The sequence below is a fragment of the Salvia miltiorrhiza genome, chromosome 4 (genome assembly GCF_028751815.1).
Source record: "Salvia miltiorrhiza cultivar Shanhuang (shh) chromosome 4, IMPLAD_Smil_shh, whole genome shotgun sequence".
NCBI classification, from domain to species: domain Eukaryota; kingdom Viridiplantae; phylum Streptophyta; class Magnoliopsida; order Lamiales; family Lamiaceae; genus Salvia; species Salvia miltiorrhiza.
In genome coordinates this window covers 48338874-48357657 of record NC_080390.1, presented here as the reverse complement: position 1 = coordinate 48357657, position 18784 = coordinate 48338874, and the positions used below count along the sequence as shown (strand labels likewise).

Here is an 18784-nt window from a genome sequence, read left to right as displayed (position 1 = left end):
ATGGAGGACGAAGAGACGGCGGCCTGGCTTGGACTCCGGCAGAGAGGGCGCATGCCCTGTTCCGATCTAGAGATCTAGAAACCGAGAGAGAGAATCAGGGCGGGCAGGCGGCGGCCGTGCTCTTCCACGGCCAGGCGATGGCCGTGAACACCCAAGGCGGCGGCGTGCGGCTGACTTCCGGCGAGACAGAGTGAGAGAGGTAGAGAAAGGAGGCTGAAAGAGAGAGAGAGAAAAGCAAGGGAAGAGAGGGCCAGAGGGAACGAAGGAAGAGATGAGAGAGGGGAAGGGAGGCGCTCGGCGAGGCGGCGCGCCGGAGGCGGCGCCGCACTCGACCGAGCAGAGGTAGAGCAGAGAGAGAGCCGGGAGAGAGCCGAGAGTTAGAGAGAGAGAAGCTTGTGTGTGTGTTGGTGTGTTATGTGTGTGTTATATTTTAGGATTAGGCTTTATTTTTTTTAATTGGGCTTAAACCTCTAATGGCTGGGCCGAAAATTTTAAAGAAAAAAGAAGGAATGGGCCGAATTTTGCATTAAATCAGTAGGCCGAATTTTAAATGCTGGACACCTTATTTTAATTTCTGTTGGGCTCATTTTGCCTTTAAATCCTGATGGGTGTTTATTTAATTGTTTGGGCCTTATTCAAAGAAAAACATGATAGACTTAATTTATCTAATTAATTTGGGCTTATATCTATTTAAATTATTTGAGCTCTTAATTATTAATTTAAATTGAGCTTGATTAATTTAATTATATATTGACCTTTAAATTAATTATTTAAATGGAAATTCTTTTATTTCAAGTATTTTTATAAGTGGACTTTAAAATAAAATATTTTGAGTTAAACTCTTATTTAATTAATTCTTTTCAAATGACTTATTAATATGGATTATTTGAAAATGATTAAATTATTTTAAGTATGAGAAAGCATGATCTATGATGATATAATTTATCTATGTGATATTATATGATTCATTAATAAATGACGGAATGTCTGACTTGATGACGTGAGTAGAACGAGTTATGATTTATGTGCATGATGATGTTCGAATAAATAGTTTCGAACCTAAATGTTAGTTATGTGATAACTGTTTTGAGTTAAGGTTTTGAACGAGACAAGATTAATATGGATGCTAGAACCCTAAAATAATTAAAGGAGATAGTTTAGTTCAGAGACCTATTTTCTTTTCTTCACGACTTCTTCTCGAACTTATCGATTCTTCGTCAATAAAGGTCAAGGCGGGAAGTGATAGCTAAAGAAGGAGGTAACTCTACACCCCTAGTGGGAACGGAATGAGGTGGGCTTTCTTAAAACACGTATATAGAGATCCCCTGGATACAGGCCTCTTATACGAAATGAAATGAATAACATGATATGATTGTATTATTTCAAATGATGAATGAAATGTTTATGGAAATGATTAATTGATGAATGGTTCTTATGAAAGGAAAGGAAATGTTTATGAAATGATTGTCTGCCAAAAATGTTTATGTTTTATGTATGTATCCTATCTGTGTTGGTTCGCCAACTATAAAGGAAATCAAATTCGGACCCTACGCTAGACGAAGGTTTGCTAGTAAGGGTTAACGTGTACACTCATGGAGACTGTGTGTCGCTTGCGACCGGTCTTAGCGTCCGTGGAAGGAGGCCTCCTTCCCGGCGTGTAAAAGGAACAGATATGGATCATATAGACTGAAAATGGGATGCGCATCCAACTTTATGAAATGAAAGAAAATGTTTAGTAAGCACAGGTCCTTCAAGTAAAACCCTGTGTGTTACTGTTGGCAGTACAATAAATGATATAAAATGTTATGTTTCCGGCATATGTTCACTGAGTATTTTTACTCAGCCCTGCATGTTGTTTTCCCTAATGTGCAGGTTGAGCGGGTGATGGAATGGAGTGGAGTTGAGCGGATGTACCCTTGTGACGTAAAATAATAATGTAACCTTGAGTATACATCTTCATATGTATAACTCACACGTATTTCCGCTGAAAGATACTCTGATTATGTTAAGGTTTTTATTTTAAGTGTAATACTCTTTTGTTGGTAATCCACTTCGACGGGCCTTCCCGAACAAACGTCTTGTATTTGCCCAAGTGATCAGTTATGATCCTAGTGTTATATAATAAATGTCTCTTTTCGTAAAATGTTTGATTGTTAAGTAAATGCCCCTTTCTTTCCCCGCTTCTTAATCCCCTTCCCGAGTCATAACCCCGGTTAAGCCATCCTTAGGGATTGCGGGCTGTGACAGAGTGGTATCAGAGCAGTTCGTTTGCTCTGGCCCAAGAATTTTCTTTCAAAAGCCAAGTATAGATCGAGTCATTTGACTTAAATGAATCTTATGACACCGCTCAACGCTCCATTGCATCACGCTCAATCAAGAAAAAGGTAACTGAAGTTACAATGTTTAATTATGTTATGGTTTTAAACAGTTGCAAGGATGTGATTGTGAAATGCAGGTTATGAATGAAATGTTGATGTTTTACCTTTTTATGGCACAATTTGTGTATATTATGTTGATACGATTGTACGAATGAAAGGACATGGACACGTTTTTCAAGGAACATAGATTGCTATGAGTTTTATGATCACATTTGCAAAAAAACATAGATTGATGGATTTATAGGGTATCCCTATAACCTAGATGCTTGAGAATGACGAATCAGAAAATGACTAAACATCACGAATGTTTTGGTTTCCTTCGGGAGACTGTAGTTTCTTTGAAACTCAAAGATAGACTGAAAAGATACGTGCCACGATGATAGTAAGTCAACGAAAGGTGGCATGAGACAACTTTAAGATGGACGTTACACCACGAAGGTTTTAAGCATAGTCTCTACGTTCGAAAGTTCACACATGACAGAATATCAAATTGACTTCGTTTCATGATGAGTTGTAGAAAGAATATGGTTTGACTGTTACATTACTATGTTGTAATATGTCTACTTATGTAAGAATGTTGAATGTTCAGAATATGAGTCTAGAACAAATGATCCTAAGTTTGAACTTTTAGCTTACTGCGAGCTGAAGTTTTGTTATATATAGTATCTTGAGGGTTTAGAAGACCCAGAATTACCAAGTTCGGGATGATGTTTCCCGTGTAACTGGGAAGTGATTATGTTGGACCTGGCCAGTCCACATGATCCAAATCTCAGTAGACGTCTTTTGAGTTTATAAACCCATGTATTTCAACTTCAGTTTAAAAATCAGATGGGTTCTCACTCTAGGTCATTTTGTTCGACCTGGTAGTTACTCCTTTCTACCCTCTGGTTATTTATTTGAGTCTCTTGAACAAATTTTCTGCAACACTTTATTTTGATATCATTCGAGATTTGAGCCTTTGCAACTTTTGAGTTGTTCTAGTAGATTCTTTTGATGTATACGACTAAGAAGCGTTAGTATATTGACTTAGTAAGTCACCCAAACTATAGCATGGTTAATTGACTTTCAGTTGTGTCTAAATTAGTTGAGATTAGTATTTCTCCTCTGATTATTATCGACCACTCCTTTTGTTAACAATTTATAGTACAAACCGTAAGGTTTGAGAATAAGGACTTGAGTTATTTTGTCTATGCTGATTTCACGATGGAATCATGGAAAAAGTGTTACGCATGTGATATGAGAAAAGGAATGTATTGATGATCGTTTTTTTTTTAAAATAGAATGTCTGGTAGATGAGAAGCTAGAAACGAGATGGGGACAAAAAAATGAACCATTACGAAAGATGGATGAACTTTTTCTCAAGTAAAGCTTGTTATAGCTATGAAACCAAGAATCCAGTTGAGGGTAAACTCTAGATTAAGACGATGAAGAAAACCTTTGATTTTCTTTGTACCGCACAAGAAAGACTTCATGTGTTGCGTTCCAGTTGACTAGATTTACAGATTTTGGTGGGAGGCCAAAAGAAAAGCAATGACTCAAGAATGTGGTTAGCAAACTTGTCTTAGAAAGACTTTAAGACGGACACATATGACATATATTTTCAATATCTGCGATAAGTGGAAAGAAACGAAAATGTTCAATCTCAAGCAAAACAAGATGTCTATGACCAAGTACGACCAGATTTGCTGCGACATGTCCGTTATGCCCCACAATAGGTGGACACCAATGAAAAGATCCCGAAGAAGTTTCGCCCTGGCCTAAAGTATGAGATAAGAATGGCACTCGCCAACCACGATGAGTTTACGTACTTTGAATTGCTCAGCAAAACTCTAGACGCTAAGGTAGTTATGCCCGGGGATCACCCGTCACAAATTCAAACTGAACAAAGTGAACAAGACATGAAAAAAAAAAAAAAAACTTTTCACCCATAGAAGGAACGACGATAGTAACACGTAGTTATATGAACCTGTAATCGAATGCAGGATCACTTAAGGTGGTAGCGAATAACTTGATGTTATACCAATATGGAACGTAGATGTAACCTTAAGAATGGACTGGTTAGCTGAGAACAATATGCTATGATTTATGCAATGAATGGGAAATCTCCTTCAAACCTCCAGGAATAGACGCTTTAAGTTTTCACGAGATTAGTATAAGGAGCGGATACCAGTTATTTCATACATACAAGCCATAAAGGTGATAAATAAGAAACATTACCAAGCTTTCCTTGTATACCTAAACGGAGGAGCTAGAACCGAAAGGACAGTCGAGGACGTAAAAGTTATACATGAATTCCATTATGATTATCCGGAGAACTTACCAAGACTGCCACCCAATAGACAAGTAGAATTTACCATCGACCTAGTACCAAGATCGATACGTGTATCAAAAGCATCGAACAAGATGACTCCAAAGGAGTTGGAGAACCTAAAGATCCAATTGCAGAAACTACTAGACCTAAGTTAGATCATGTCTAGTGCATTCCCACCGGGAGCGCATATTTTGTATGTTATGAAGAAATATGGCACTTTGAAAAGGCGTACAGACAATAGAGCGATGAACAAACTAATACTCATGAATGAATATCCTTTACCGAGGGTAGATGAATTGTTCGACCAACTCAAGGATGCAAGTGTGTTTTTTTTTCCAAGATCGATTTTAGGATCGAGTATCATTAGCTAAAAGTCATACAAGAAAGTATACTCAAGACAAAATTTATAATGGGTTATGACCACTACAAGTTTGTAGGTGTGCCATTCAGGCTAACAAATGCCCAAATATATTCATGGGCATCATTGATAGAGTATTCCACCTTCACCTGGATAAGTTTGTCTTAATGACTCCAAGAATGAAGATGAACATAAGGAACATTTAGGGACCATGTACACAAGTACTATTGGGTGAACGAATTTATGCCAAATCAGTAGGTGTGAGTTTTGCTCAAGAAAGTGGCATTTTCTGGAACATATTGAATGATTTGAGTTTATATATGTGTTTATATTTATTAAATATTGCACGTAAAATTTACTTAGATTAATTTGAACACCAAGGTTCAAATTTGATGAAGGCCGTGAGTCATAAGGCCAAAGACGAGCGATGCTCGATTTTAATTGAGATATTTTGAGCATGCCAATGTGTTTAGAATAATTAAAAATATTTGTATTTAAATTTTGGAATTTATTTCCATTAAATACAAATTTTTTTAACTATTCGATGATTTATTAAGTAGAGATATGTGGAGTATGTGAAGTCATGTAAGTGAACTAGCAATGCATATGAGTTAATGCTATGTTAGTAAGACTATATGAATTATTTGAGTATTTATAAGATGAGCATGATTAGTAAGTTATTGAGCTTTTTGAATTGCATGAGAAATGCATATAAAATGGCTAAGTATGAGAAATTAGTATGGATGAGATTTATTAGTTTAAATGAGATAAATAAATTAGAGAAACATGTTAATTAATTATAGTTGGAATTTAGTATTTAATTACAAAGTCCGAGATTTAATCGAGAACTATGAGCATGATAAATTGTTAAGATATAATTTATTATTTGAGTCTGATATCGATTATGTGTCTAAATGGAGTGAGTGTGAGAGTTATGATTAACGCACATAAATGTTGGTATCTGACACTCGAACAATTGGTGTCGAGTATAAATGATAGTTTAATGATAAAGAGTTTTGATGATTTTAAATTGTAGTGCTAGAGATTCTAAAACCTGATAAGGAATTTGTAGTAGCTAATGAGACAAAGAGGATGGGTTGAACCCGTAAAGGATTATGATTTTGGTATTAACCATCGCATGGACAAGACCAATGTAATAGATGATGCAGTGAGCCTGAAGGTCTCGTCTAAGATATGATAAGATGATGATAGAAGTGATTAAACCACCCAGCTTGAGGAAAATTGTGGTAGGAGCACGAAGGAAGGATGAGAAGTTAAGAGTAAGAATAAGGATAAGAAATTTCAAGAATTACCACGAGGAATCAAATAATGCTATCTTCTTTGAAGGGAAGATATGCATCTCCATGACAATGAACTTAAGAATAAGATAAAGCCATGGCACCCATATACTGTCACCAGGAAGTACTAAGATATATTAAGATCTAGAAAAATTCTAGTTAGGAGAAATGAAACGAGATGTAACCTCATTTGTTGAAATATGTCTTGCGTGCTAGCAAGTGAAGGTTTTACAACATATCGTATCGTTACTTTGAGTCTTCGAGCTCATAAAGTCAAGCTTAATGTCGTGTTTGGGACAAACCGAGCCCTTAACGAACCAATGGATTTCTTTGTCGAGATGGATTTTTCGAACCCTTCAGACTTAAGCAAAGGTTGTCACGAAAGGGGGCAGTGAATGCCCACATGAGTCGAGATTCCATCGATGAATGAATAAAAGTTTATAACGGCATTTTAGGCTGACTGCCTACATGCTCGAAATGGTTGGTCTCCTTACAAACTGTTTAAGTTGCCTAAAGAATGCTTTAGAGATATTAGTCATTATAGTTCCGCTTAAACGACATAGAAATTACTAATAAGGTATGTTGAAGACGACCGAGCTAAACCGGGGTGAAAGCTGAGAACATGTTTTTGCCACTCTTTGTGAGACATATAATACCAGTTATCAATCGACTATCAATAGGTTAGCAAATGAGGCGTTATACGTGAGGAAATATAGATCACCACTTTGTTGGGATGAAATGACTAGATGATTGAAATCATCCGTCAAAATTTGATAGTGAATAAAATAGGGGCCATGATTGACAGAGTCATATGTTGACAAATGACAAATTGACCTATGATGTGAAAGTGGAGAGATAATTTCCATAAAAGTTTCTCCATCAAGAGAAATCATTGGACTCAATGTGAAGGGTAAACCTAAACCCCGTTTTATAGGCTCATACGAGATTGTAGAAAGGATAGGCCCAATAACTTACTGTTTGGCGTTAGCGCTAAGCTTTGAGAATGTGCGTAATGTATCCCATGTGTCGCAATTAGAGAAAAATGTTTACGATTCAAAGCATATGATCCATAAGAACAACATTGTTATTAGTCAATATTTGAGTTACGAAGGAAGATCCGAATCTATCTTAGATCGGGAAGTTCAGGTACTAAGGACTAAGTCGATACCGATAGTAAGGGACCTATGAATATATCATGGTCAAGAATAGACTACGGTCTAACAGGAAAGTGAAGTACTCAGAGTTGTTTTCTGCGGTATAAATTTCGGGACGAAATTTCTTTTAAGGGGGATAGTATGTAATGACCCGACTTTTAATTGAGGATTTAAAATCTTCTAATGACTGATTAAGAATTTATTATGATAATTAGGGTTCGGCATCCATTAATAAAATACGAACTTATATGAATTTGATGATTTATATACGTGATGATTTATTTTTATTTTTATTTCCAGTGGACGATACACTCAAAATATATTTTGAGTCCATTAATTTATTAATGAGGATTTAACATTGAAGTGTTAAATATGAATTTTTATTAATTACTAAAGTTGATCCATGTGGTTAGTTAATTTATTAAATTGACAAGCCCAAATGGATTTTATACCTCAATTAAGAATTAGTCTTGTATGTGTCAACGTATTTAAATGAGTTTGAAACCATATGATTAATGTATTAATCTCTTAGATATTTTGATGATTAAGATGGAACCATACTAAGCATACTGAAGAAATTCCACATTCATGCTAAGCATGCTGAAGAAATTCCACAGTCATGCTAAGCATGCTGAAGAAGTCCACAATCATGCTAAGCATGCTGAAGAAATTCCACAGTCATGCTAAGCATGCTGAAGAAGTCCACGATCCTCATCCATCCAAGCCACCCCATTTTTCTTTTATAACCTACACCATTTTTCAGCCAATTCCCACCTCTCACATTCATCTACCATCTCTCTCGCAGCCAAGAAACGACACCACATCTTTCATCATTCAAGGTTTATATTCTAATTTATATATTATGATATCCTTCAATTGTATACATCAACTCCAGAACACCAACACATGCTCATTAACTCAGATTTACATATGCTTTGATAAATGAAGAAAATGAGTAGCAAATTCATAGATTTACAGTTACTAAATATGTACTTGTGAACTGAAGTTACAAGGAAAGAGTTAAAACTTTTATTTGAGCAATTACAGTATATGATTCTTGCACAAAGACCCTTTGTGTTGGCTGATTGCGTGTGTGAGTCGAGGTCAGGGGGAGGGCAGCCTCGGTGGCTCGTTGTCGCCGGCGGTTGACGGACGGCGACGGAGCCGCGGTGGCTTCCGATCTGCCAAAGAGGGGAAAGGAGATGAGTATTTCAGTTTTTATTTTAGAAAGGGGAAAAAGATGAGGAAAAAGAAAAAGAAAATGAGAATAGGGAGATCCGGGGGCTTACCTTTGTGAGACGGTGCTCGGCTCCTCACAGCGAATCCGACGACGAACGGCGGCGATGGAGGACGAAGAGACGGCGGCCTGGCTTGGACTCCGGCAGAGAGGGCGCATGCCCTGTTCCGATCTAGAGATCTAGAAACCGAGAGAGAGAATCAGGGCGGGCAGGCAGCGGCCGTGCTCTTCCACGGCCAGGCGATGGCCGTGAACACCCAAGGCGGCGGCGTGCGGCTGACTTCCGGCGAGACAGAGTGAGAGAGGTAGAGAAAGGAGGCTGAAAGAGAGAGAGAGAAAAGCAAGGGAAGAGAGGGCCAGAGGGAACGAAGGAAGAGATGAGAGAGGGGAAGGGAGGCGCTCGGCGAGGCGGCGCGCCGGAGGCGGCGCCGCACTCGACCGAGCAGAGGTAGAGCAGAGAGAGAGCCGGGAGAGAGCCGAGAGTTAGAGAGAGAGAAGCTTGTGTGTGTGTTGGTGTGTTATGTGTGTGTTATATTTTAGGATTAGGCTTTATTTTTTTTAATTGGGCTTAAACCTCTAATGGCTGGGCCGAAAATTTTAAAGAAAAAAGAAGGAATGGGCCGAATTTTGCATTAAATCAGTAGGCCGAATTTTAAATGCTGGACACCTTATTTTAATTTCTGTTGGGCTCATTTTGCCTTTAAATCCTGATGGGTGTTTATTTAATTGTTTGGGCCTTATTCAAAGAAAAACATGATAGACTTAATTTATCTAATTAATTTGGGCTTATATCTATTTAAATTATTTGAGCTCTTAATTATTAATTTAAATTGAGCTTGATTAATTTAATTATATATTGACCTTTAAATTAATTATTTAAATGGAAATTCTTTTATTTCAAGTATTTTTATAAGTGGACTTTAAAATAAAATATTTTGAGTTAAACTCTTATTTAATTAATTCTTTTCAAATGACTTATTAATATGGATTATTTGAAAATGATTAAATTATTTTAAGTATGAGAAAGCATGATCTATGATGATATAATTTATCTATGTGATATTATATGATTCATTAATAAATGACGGAATGTCTGACTTGATGACGTGAGTAGAACGAGTTATGATTTATGTGCATGATGATGTTCGAATAAATAGTTTCGAACCTAAATGTTAGTTATGTGATAACTGTTTTGAGTTAAGGTTTTGAACGAGACAAGATTAATATGGATGCTAGAACCCTAAAATAATTAAAGGAGATAGTTTAGTTCAGAGACCTATTTTCTTTTCTTCACGACTTCTTCTCGAACTTATCGATTCTTCGTCAATAAAGGTCAAGGCGGGAAGTGATAGCTAAAGAAGGAGGTAACTCTACGCCCCTAGTGGGAACGGAATGAGGTGGGCTTTCTTAAAACACGTATATAGAGATCCCCTGGATACAGGCCTCTTATACGAAATGAAATGAATAACATGATATGACTGTATTATTTCAAATGATGAATGAAATGTTTATGGAAATGATTAATTGATGAATGGTTCTTATGAAAGGAAAGGAAATGTTTATGAAATGATTGTCTGCCAAAAATGTTTATGTTTTATGTATGTATCCTATCTGTGTTGGTTCGCCAACTATAAAGGAAATCGAATTCGGACCCTACGCTAGACGAAGGTTTGCTAGTAAGGGTTAACGTGTACACTCATGGAGACTGTGTGTCGCTTGCGACCGGTCTTAGCGTCCGTGGAAGGAGGCCTCCTTCCCGGCGTGTAAAAGGAACAGATATGGATCATATAGACTGAAAATGGGATGCGCATCCAACTTTATGAAATGAAAGAAAATGTTTAGTAAGCACAGGTCCTTCAAGTAAAACCCTGTGTGTTACTGTTGGCAGTACAATAAATGATATAAAATGTTATGTTTCCGGCATATGTTCACTGAGTATTTTTACTCAGCCCTGCATGTTGTTTTCCCTAATGTGCAGGTTGAGCGGGTGATGGAATGGAGTGGAGTTGAGCGGATGTACCCTTGTGACGTAAAATAATAATGTAACCTTGAGTATACATCTTCATATGTATAACTCACACGTATTTCCGCTGAAAGATACTCTGATTATGTTAAGGTTTTTATTTTAAGTGTAATACTCTTTTGTTGGTAATCCACTTCGACGGGCCTTCCCGAACAAACGTCTTGTATTTGCCCAAGTGATCAGTTATGATCCTAGTGTTATATAATAAATGTCTCTTTTCGTAAAATGTTTGATTGTTAAGTAAATGCCCCTTTCTTTCCCCGCTTCTTAATCCCCTTCCCGAGTCATAACCCCGGTTAAGCCATCCTTAGGGATTGCGGGCTGTGACAAATTTAGAGATTCCCCTAAAATAATCCTAGATTTGTTTACACTAATTTAGAGATTCTCATTCTTGAAAAAAAATAATCCTAGATTTGATTCCACTAATTTAGAAATTCTCCTAAAATAATCCTAGATTTGTTTCCACATAATATTTGAGTGATATTTTGCCACCTTGTCCGGTAGTGGCAACTGCATTAGTCAATCGATAGAAATAAAAATAAAATGAATCATACGATGGGACATCGATCAAAAAAATAAATAACATATACTTGAATTAAATGTATTATAATAATTTTATATTTATAATATATTTAATTTTCTAATTTTTTAAATTCACTAATTTATTTCAATCAATAAATTACACTTTATTTAATTGAGTAAAAAAAATTCGACTTCATTACTCACACTATAGTAGTTCATTTTCTTATTATTATACTGCGTTTAATACTTTATTATAATACATGACATAAAGTATTTGTTATTTAGTTTTTCGATCGATGTTTCATCATATGATTCATTTTATTTTTATTATTTTTCAACTTCACTAATGTATTTCAATTATATCCTTCAATTTTATTTCATTGAGTATAATTATTTCAACTTCGTTATTTACACTATAGTAGTTTTTGTTATTGTCATATCGATTACAATAATTTATTATAATACATTGTCTTCAAGTATATGTTATATAGTTTTCCGAGCAAAATTCTATCGTATGATTCAATTTATTTATACCAAATCTCCCGTAAAAATTCAATCCCCCAAAATAAATTTCTAGCTTCGCCACTGCGCACATGGCACCAGTGGGGTACTAGTTTTAGGAAAAAAACAGAGGGGTACTAGTTTTAGGAAAAAAAAAGAACCAATAATCTTGAAGTGGTACGTAGGACGTGGGACACAGAAATTATGAGATTCATGATTTCAAGCAGTCTGAACTTTAATTGGGAGAGAATATGTCGGTATAAAGAAAATATATATTGTGTTGGAAATTAATGTCTCAATTTGTGTTTCATTTAAAGTTTTAAAATTTTGAAATAAATTAATCTTTTATTCAAAATTTCAAAATTATAAAATAAGGTAGTTTAAGAGATCGATTATGGATAAAGAATTTCACAAAATTTCCTGTACACCCAAGGCCGAGGTATTAATGTCATTTTGATATAATGATAGTGTCATTTAGCGTTAGTGTCATTTTGAGATAGTGTTATTAATGTATTATATAACATGATAGTATCATTTGTAAAACAAAATAATATTAATGTTATTTTAAGATAGTATTAGTGTTAGTATTATTTACATCCGAGTGTACGGTACATTCGGGTGTACAGGAGATCACCTCAAATGATTTTGATTAATTCTACAGTAACCCACATCAAAGTCAATGAGTAAGCTGAACAAAAAGCACGTACATGCTAACTACCGATAATATGGTACGGAGTAATATATTTGATTTTTTTTTTAACTTTCTTATCAAACGATATCCTTTTTTTTGAAATAATTCTTGATATTCTAACAATGTCGGAATTTATCAACGAATCACCAAATTTACAAGTGTAAAAAGTAAAATAAAATATTAGAGGGAGTCAATATTAGGAACTACTAATAAATTCTAATTGGGATAAATACCGTACAATATAAAGGGTTAATTGTATGAAAATACATGAACTTTAGTCACTTTTCCATTATGTATATAACTTTTGAAAATTATATTTTTAATCATAAATTTTGCATTTGTTCCAATTTTTCCATAAAATTGAGGTCCGAAAAGTTGACGTGTCTTTAAACATGCCACGCGTATGTAACACGTCATTAATTAAAACGGCGTAGCACAGAAACAACGTCGTTTTGATACTGTGTTTCTCTATCAACTTCTTCACCGCCACCAAGCTGTTGTAGAAATGCCTCTCGCCTCATCCCACTCATCGAGGATGATGGGCGGAGGGGCCAATTCCCTCACCTCTGCCGTCTACCATCTTTCCCCCACGGTTTCCAGATCTACGATTTTGCGGATCTCGCGGATTTGTAGATCTAGGGTTTTGCGGATTTGCATATTTGCAGTGGAGCTTCAGATGGAATCAGCGGCGACGCTCTCCATCGTCAAAGGAGGAGAAAATGGGGATCAGCGGCGTGAACTGTGCTTCGTATTAGTGTGGGCGTGTGAGTTTAATTCCGGAGAGAGAGAATCGAGGGAGAGAAATGTGGAAGCTAAAGGTGGTACCCTTCGCCAGAATTCCAGCGGTGTTGGTGGCTGATTCATTCAGCGTGAGGGCGACGCTGGTGGGATTTTTGCAGGAGGTGAGGAGAAAACCAATTCGAGTTTCATGATATTCTTAACTCAGCGAGTCGGGATCTCGAGCTTATGCAGCTCGTCGATGGAGGCAGGGTTTTCTCGTCCCTCTTGCTCTGCCATTGCAGGGATGTTTTGCATGTTGTGACGATGATGGGTGTGACGAAAACCTTGCCGGAAATTAGAAGAAATAGGCGGCTGCTCTGAGTTTTGGGAAGGAGTATCGTCGATTCTGATTCCGAACTCCGGCGCTGATGTTGTGGTGGTTTCCGGTTGGGGATTTGCATTTTGGTTTTTGCTTTTTTTTTTTTAGCTTTTACAAAACTACGTCGTTTTGCATGATCGTCGGTGCGTCCACATCTGCAAGCTTCCAATTGTTTAAATGGCACACTTCCGGTTGCCATATAGGCGCCACCTCAGCATCAAAATGGGTCGGAGCTCAATTTTAAGTAAAATTTAGAATAAATACAAAGTTCATAATTAAAAATGTAATTTTCAAAAATCATGTGTAAAATAGAAAAATGACTAAAATTCATGTATTTTCGTGTAATTAACCCCAATATAAATATACACACCTCGTGCATTTTATGAGATGACAACCGCTATTTGTGCCCAAACAAACACAAATAACATAACTCAAGTTTAAGGAGTGCTTTACCGACTAACTAATCAGTACTCGCTGCTTCAGTATTATTGGGATTTGTGGGTCTGCAGCTTGGTACAAGTTGGCAGTTGGGATTAATACCACAGTGACTTCCATTTGGAATTCTAATACTATTAAAATAAGGCCTAATTAATTGAGGCCCCAAGAAATGAGTATAATATTTGGAGTGAACCGTGAGTGTGTGTATCTAGATTTATATATATATGAGCACAACACATGATTAAGATTCCCTTTCCACTTACTCCTCTCCACTCATTACTACCTCCACTGCTCCTCCGTCGTCGCCGCCCTCCACCTTTAATTCATCCACCCAACTTTGGGGGAGGAGCAGCTGCACCACCACCTCTTACTTTACTATTATTACCCATTTCATTTCATTGCTCTACAAATTAAATGGCTTCTTACTTCAAGATTCTCTTGATCAGTCTTCTCATCCACATCTCCCAAGGCAAAGGTATATTTATCATTTGTTTTCTTGTAGGAGTATAAATTTAATGTTATGAATTAATTGGATAAGAAATGGATGATGGTATAATGCAGGAGTTAAAGGTGCAACATTCACATTTGTAAACAAATGTTCCCAAACCATTTGGCCAGCAATTTTAGGAAGCCCAGTGCTAGAGACCACAGGATTCGAGCTCCCGAAATCCGGCTCGCGCGCCTTCCAGGCCCCGACCGGCTGGTCCGGCCGCTTTTGGGGCCGGACCGGCTGCACCTTCGATGAATCGGGGCACGGCTCCTGCGCCACCGGCGACTGCGGCTCCGGGCAACTGGAGTGCAACGGCGCCGGCGCTACCGCCGCCACGCTGGCGGAGTTCACCCTGGGGTCCGGCTCCATGGACTTCTACGACGTGAGCCTGGTGGACGGCTACAACCTGCCCATGCTGATCGAGGTGAGCGGCGGATCGGGACAGTGCGCCTCCACCGGCTGCGTGGAGGACCTCAACCAGAGGTGCCCCTCCGAGCTGAGGACAGAGAACGGCGGCGCGTGCCGGAGCGCGTGCGACGCGTTCAACACTCCCGAGTACTGCTGCAAGGGCGAGTACGGGTCGCCTGCGACGTGCAAGCCGTCCATGTACTCGCAGGCCTTCAAGAGCGCGTGCCCTAAATCCTACAGCTACGCTTACGACGACGCCACCAGCACCTTCACCTGCACAGCAGCCGATTACGTCATCACCTTCTGCCCCTCCCATCCTAGGTACAATTCCCGATAATCATGTGATTGAGGATTAATAAATTATATGGAAATCCAACTCTACATCTTTGTTTCTGCTTCTGCAGCCAAAAATCATCTAGTTCCGGGTCGGGTTCGGAAGCAGAATCCGATACAGATACCGGGTCGGCAAGTGCAGGATCCGGGTCGGTTCAGGAGGCGATTTTGGCAGATGGGTCATGGTTAGCAGATTTGGCAACAGGGGACTCCACTACAAGACTCTCTCCTAGTGCCACAGTACAAGCATTACTGGCACTCACTGTTGTACATCTCGCTGCTTCACTTGTACATTTTCAATTGTAACATTTTTTTAGTTCGATTCGTTTCCAGAAGCTTACGTTAGAGAAATAACCCGAAAAAGAGGTTTACGTGAAAATTCATGTCTTAATAAATAATTGATTCATGTGACAAGGACTCGCCTTATTTCATTTTGCAGTTACATGCTATATAGTAGTATTTTGTACGGCACATTGCATGTAGATATAGTAATAGGTGTGATTTGTGAATATGGAAGATTCATTCTTTTTTTTTTTTGTAATGGAAGAAAATGTAAGTGCTTCAAAGTTGTTAGTTGTTAGAGCTTAAGCACTCTTCAGCCAAAACATCTTTATGGAATGCAATTTCCGTGCATTTTACAAGTCACTCTCTTCATAAAGCATTTATCATACATCAAACTCAAAATAAATTGCGAAAAAGTATTACCTCTCAAATTAATTTTTTTTAGACAATTTACCTCTCAAATTCCTAAAAAAAAAGGTTACCGCTTTTTTTTTTTGAGAAGGCCGGGATAAATTTATTGATCACAAGATCATGGGACATGGAGATGACCCACCACAAACGACGGGGGTTCATTCCAAAGATGATGTGAATTAATATCTCTCCAGTCTTTGCTAAGCAATGAGCAATAACATTACTTTCTCTCTAGACATGACGTATAACGCACTGAAAGTTCTTGACAACAGAAATCAGCAATGACACCAACTCCATAATATTTCTTGCAAGCTCTCTTGCAATCGGATTCCACAAAAGCATTAGAGTAACCCAACTCTTTGAGCCAAGAGAGGGCCTTAATCCCAATCAGCTCCCCTTCCTCCACACTACCCTGCCCCGAAAGTTTGATAGATTTGCCAATGATAAAGTTCCCCCCATGATCACGAACCACCATGCCAACTCCCATGGCATCAGCATCATTGAAAACTTCCCAAATAACCGATCCCAGGGGTATAGGGTGCCACCCCAAACAGGCAGCCGACGAGACCATTTGAGGACGAGCAGGTATGACTCTTTGGTGTGCAGAGAGCCATTCCAGTCGACTTCCTGCCGCCATCTCAACGGAGCGTGGCGGAGATGGATAAGTGCTCTTCCAAACCACCACGTTACCCGTGCCTTAAAGGGTGTTTGACTAAGCTTATTTTAAAGAGTTTATATACTCTTGGCGCTTATAAAATATTTTAATAACTTATAAAATATATATTTTTTAAAAACTTGAGTTAGAGAATTTTTTAGGACAATAACTTATGTTGATTTGGAAATTATGACAAAAACTTTCGGATTTGTAAAAATAGGACACTAATTTTTTTTAGAGTAAAATAGGACACTAATTAATAAGCGTCGTAAAAATAGGACATTTCTCGGCCGATAATTGGCCGAGAATTAGCCGAGAAATATCCTGCAGGTGCAACACTTATTAATTAGTGTCTTATTTTACTCTACAAAAAATTAGTGTCCTATTTTTACAAGTCCAAAAGTTTTTGTCCTAATTTCCAAATCAACCTAAGTTATTGTCCTAAAAAACCCTCGAACTCTAAAAACTTATAAGTTGTCAAAGTGTTTAGATAATTGGGCATATAAGCTAGAGAGAAAATTTTTAGTTAGAGAGATAAAATCGAAGATATATGAAATTAGAATGATATGTGATGTAAATAAAAATTATAGTTGAATTATTTTTGTAGAATGGGTATTGCTTATAAAATAATGAGAAAATAAATTGAGGTAGAAGAACTTATAAATTTTTAAAGCTTATTTTGACAACTTATAAAATCTTTAAGAGCTTATTTTGCCAAACGCTTTGAAAAAACTTATAAGCTCCTAAACAACTCATAAATTTTTTTAAAGAACTTATAAACTCAGTCAAACGCCCTCTAATTACATAAAACCATTCATGAAGAATTTCCTATTGTCCACTGTCTAACAAAATTGAAAACAAAAAATCATCAATAAACTTAATCAGTACGATCATGTAAATACTTTAATGGATGGTATTGTACACAATTTCATATTTAGAAATTCATAAATTCCAATTTTATCAATAACTTTATAAGTTGACCTTCCAACTTCTTGCACTCATACAAATATATAAGGACATCTTTCTTGCAAAAATTCTTATGAATATGTATGAGGACCACATCTAATTATAATTTCTTAATCTCACAGGAGATCACATTTTCTTCTTCTTCTTCTTCTTTCGTTTTGTAGGTGTACGGTGCGAATATCTCAAAATAAGATTAGAAGTAAAATATCAAGAGGCAAAGGGGAATTTCTTAAACTTTTTTAGGGTCCTTTTGTGTAGTTATTTGATTCTAAGAAAATTACTTCTTGTGGGACACAAAAGTGTAAACTTTAAGGTAAAATTATGTGTGAAAGCATTTTGAGGGGACACTGAAATTGGTGGGTGTGTCTGCCAATAACGTTGCCTTTTCTTTAGGTGAAAAAGAAAAATCTTATTCTCCGATTTTTATCAAATTTTTGAGTAAAAATTAGTCATTTTTTCCTTTATTTTTTATAGATTATATAAATAAATAAAAGAATTAAAAATCACAGGACGATAAACTTAAACCCAAAACCTCGTGCCCTTAAATAATAACCGCCTGCAGCTAAACACACACCCAAAATAGTAGTAGTCATTTTGCTTTCAGCTACAACAATTGCTAATATTGAAGTAACTTCCTATTTTCTGTGGTGTAATAATCATTGCTTTGAAGATAAGATTGTGATTTTATTATTTAAAGTTTGTCTTTACGTGAATTAATTATAACTTCATTATGGCAAAGTTGAAAAAGGTTTGACTAAAATTAGTGGCGTTTTGGTCCGTTTATTAACTAATGATATATTCAATTGCTTACTAGATGATATATTAGTACTTTTGACAAGTGGACTAACATAACATTTCATTTAAATGTATGGCTGAGTTTATAAGCTACTCAAAACAACTTATAAGCTGTTTAGTATAAATTGTTTAGGAGCTTATAAGTTTCTTCAAAGTGTTTGGCAAAATAAGCTCATAAAGAGTTTAAAAACTCCAAAAAATAAGCTTCAATAGTTTATAAGCTCTCCAAAAAAAAAATTCCTCTACCCCAACTTATTTTTTTATAATCTCATATGCAACAATTTTTTTACAAATATTTTTCAACTATAATTTATTATTTTCATCATATATCATTCAAGTTTATTTTTCTTCGATTTTCTTTCTCTAAAAAAATATTTTCTCTCTCTAGCAAAATAATTCTTTCTCTAGCTTATAAGCTCAATTATCCAAACACT

The 18784-nt window shown here is 36.7% G+C and overlaps 1 protein-coding gene across 1 annotated transcript; it reads left to right on the top strand.

Moving 5' to 3' along the window:
* Positions 1–14148: 14148 nt before the first annotated feature.
* LOC131023965 (thaumatin-like protein 1) lies at positions 14149–15655 on the top strand. The gene is made up of 3 exons (XM_057953634.1): positions 14149–14485; positions 14572–15229; positions 15313–15655. The coding sequence occupies exons 1-3, from the start codon at positions 14425–14427 to the stop codon at positions 15545–15547; spliced, it is 954 nt and encodes a 317-aa protein (XP_057809617.1). The 5' UTR covers positions 14149–14424; the 3' UTR covers positions 15548–15655.
* The last annotated feature ends 3129 nt before the right edge of the window (positions 15656–18784 follow it).

Bases quoted from the DNA above. Each gene is read 5' to 3' on its own strand.
- LOC131023965 (XM_057953634.1), top strand. From the start codon at position 14,425: ATGGCTTCTTACTTCAAGATTCTCTTGATCAGTCTTCTCATCCACATC. The intron at 14,486-14,571 runs GTATATTTATCA...GGTATAATGCAG, and splicing joins CCACATCTCCCAAGGCAAAG to GAGTTAAAGGTGCAACATTC. The intron at 15,230-15,312 runs GTACAATTCCCG...CTGCTTCTGCAG, and splicing joins TTCTGCCCCTCCCATCCTAG to CCAAAAATCATCTAGTTCCG.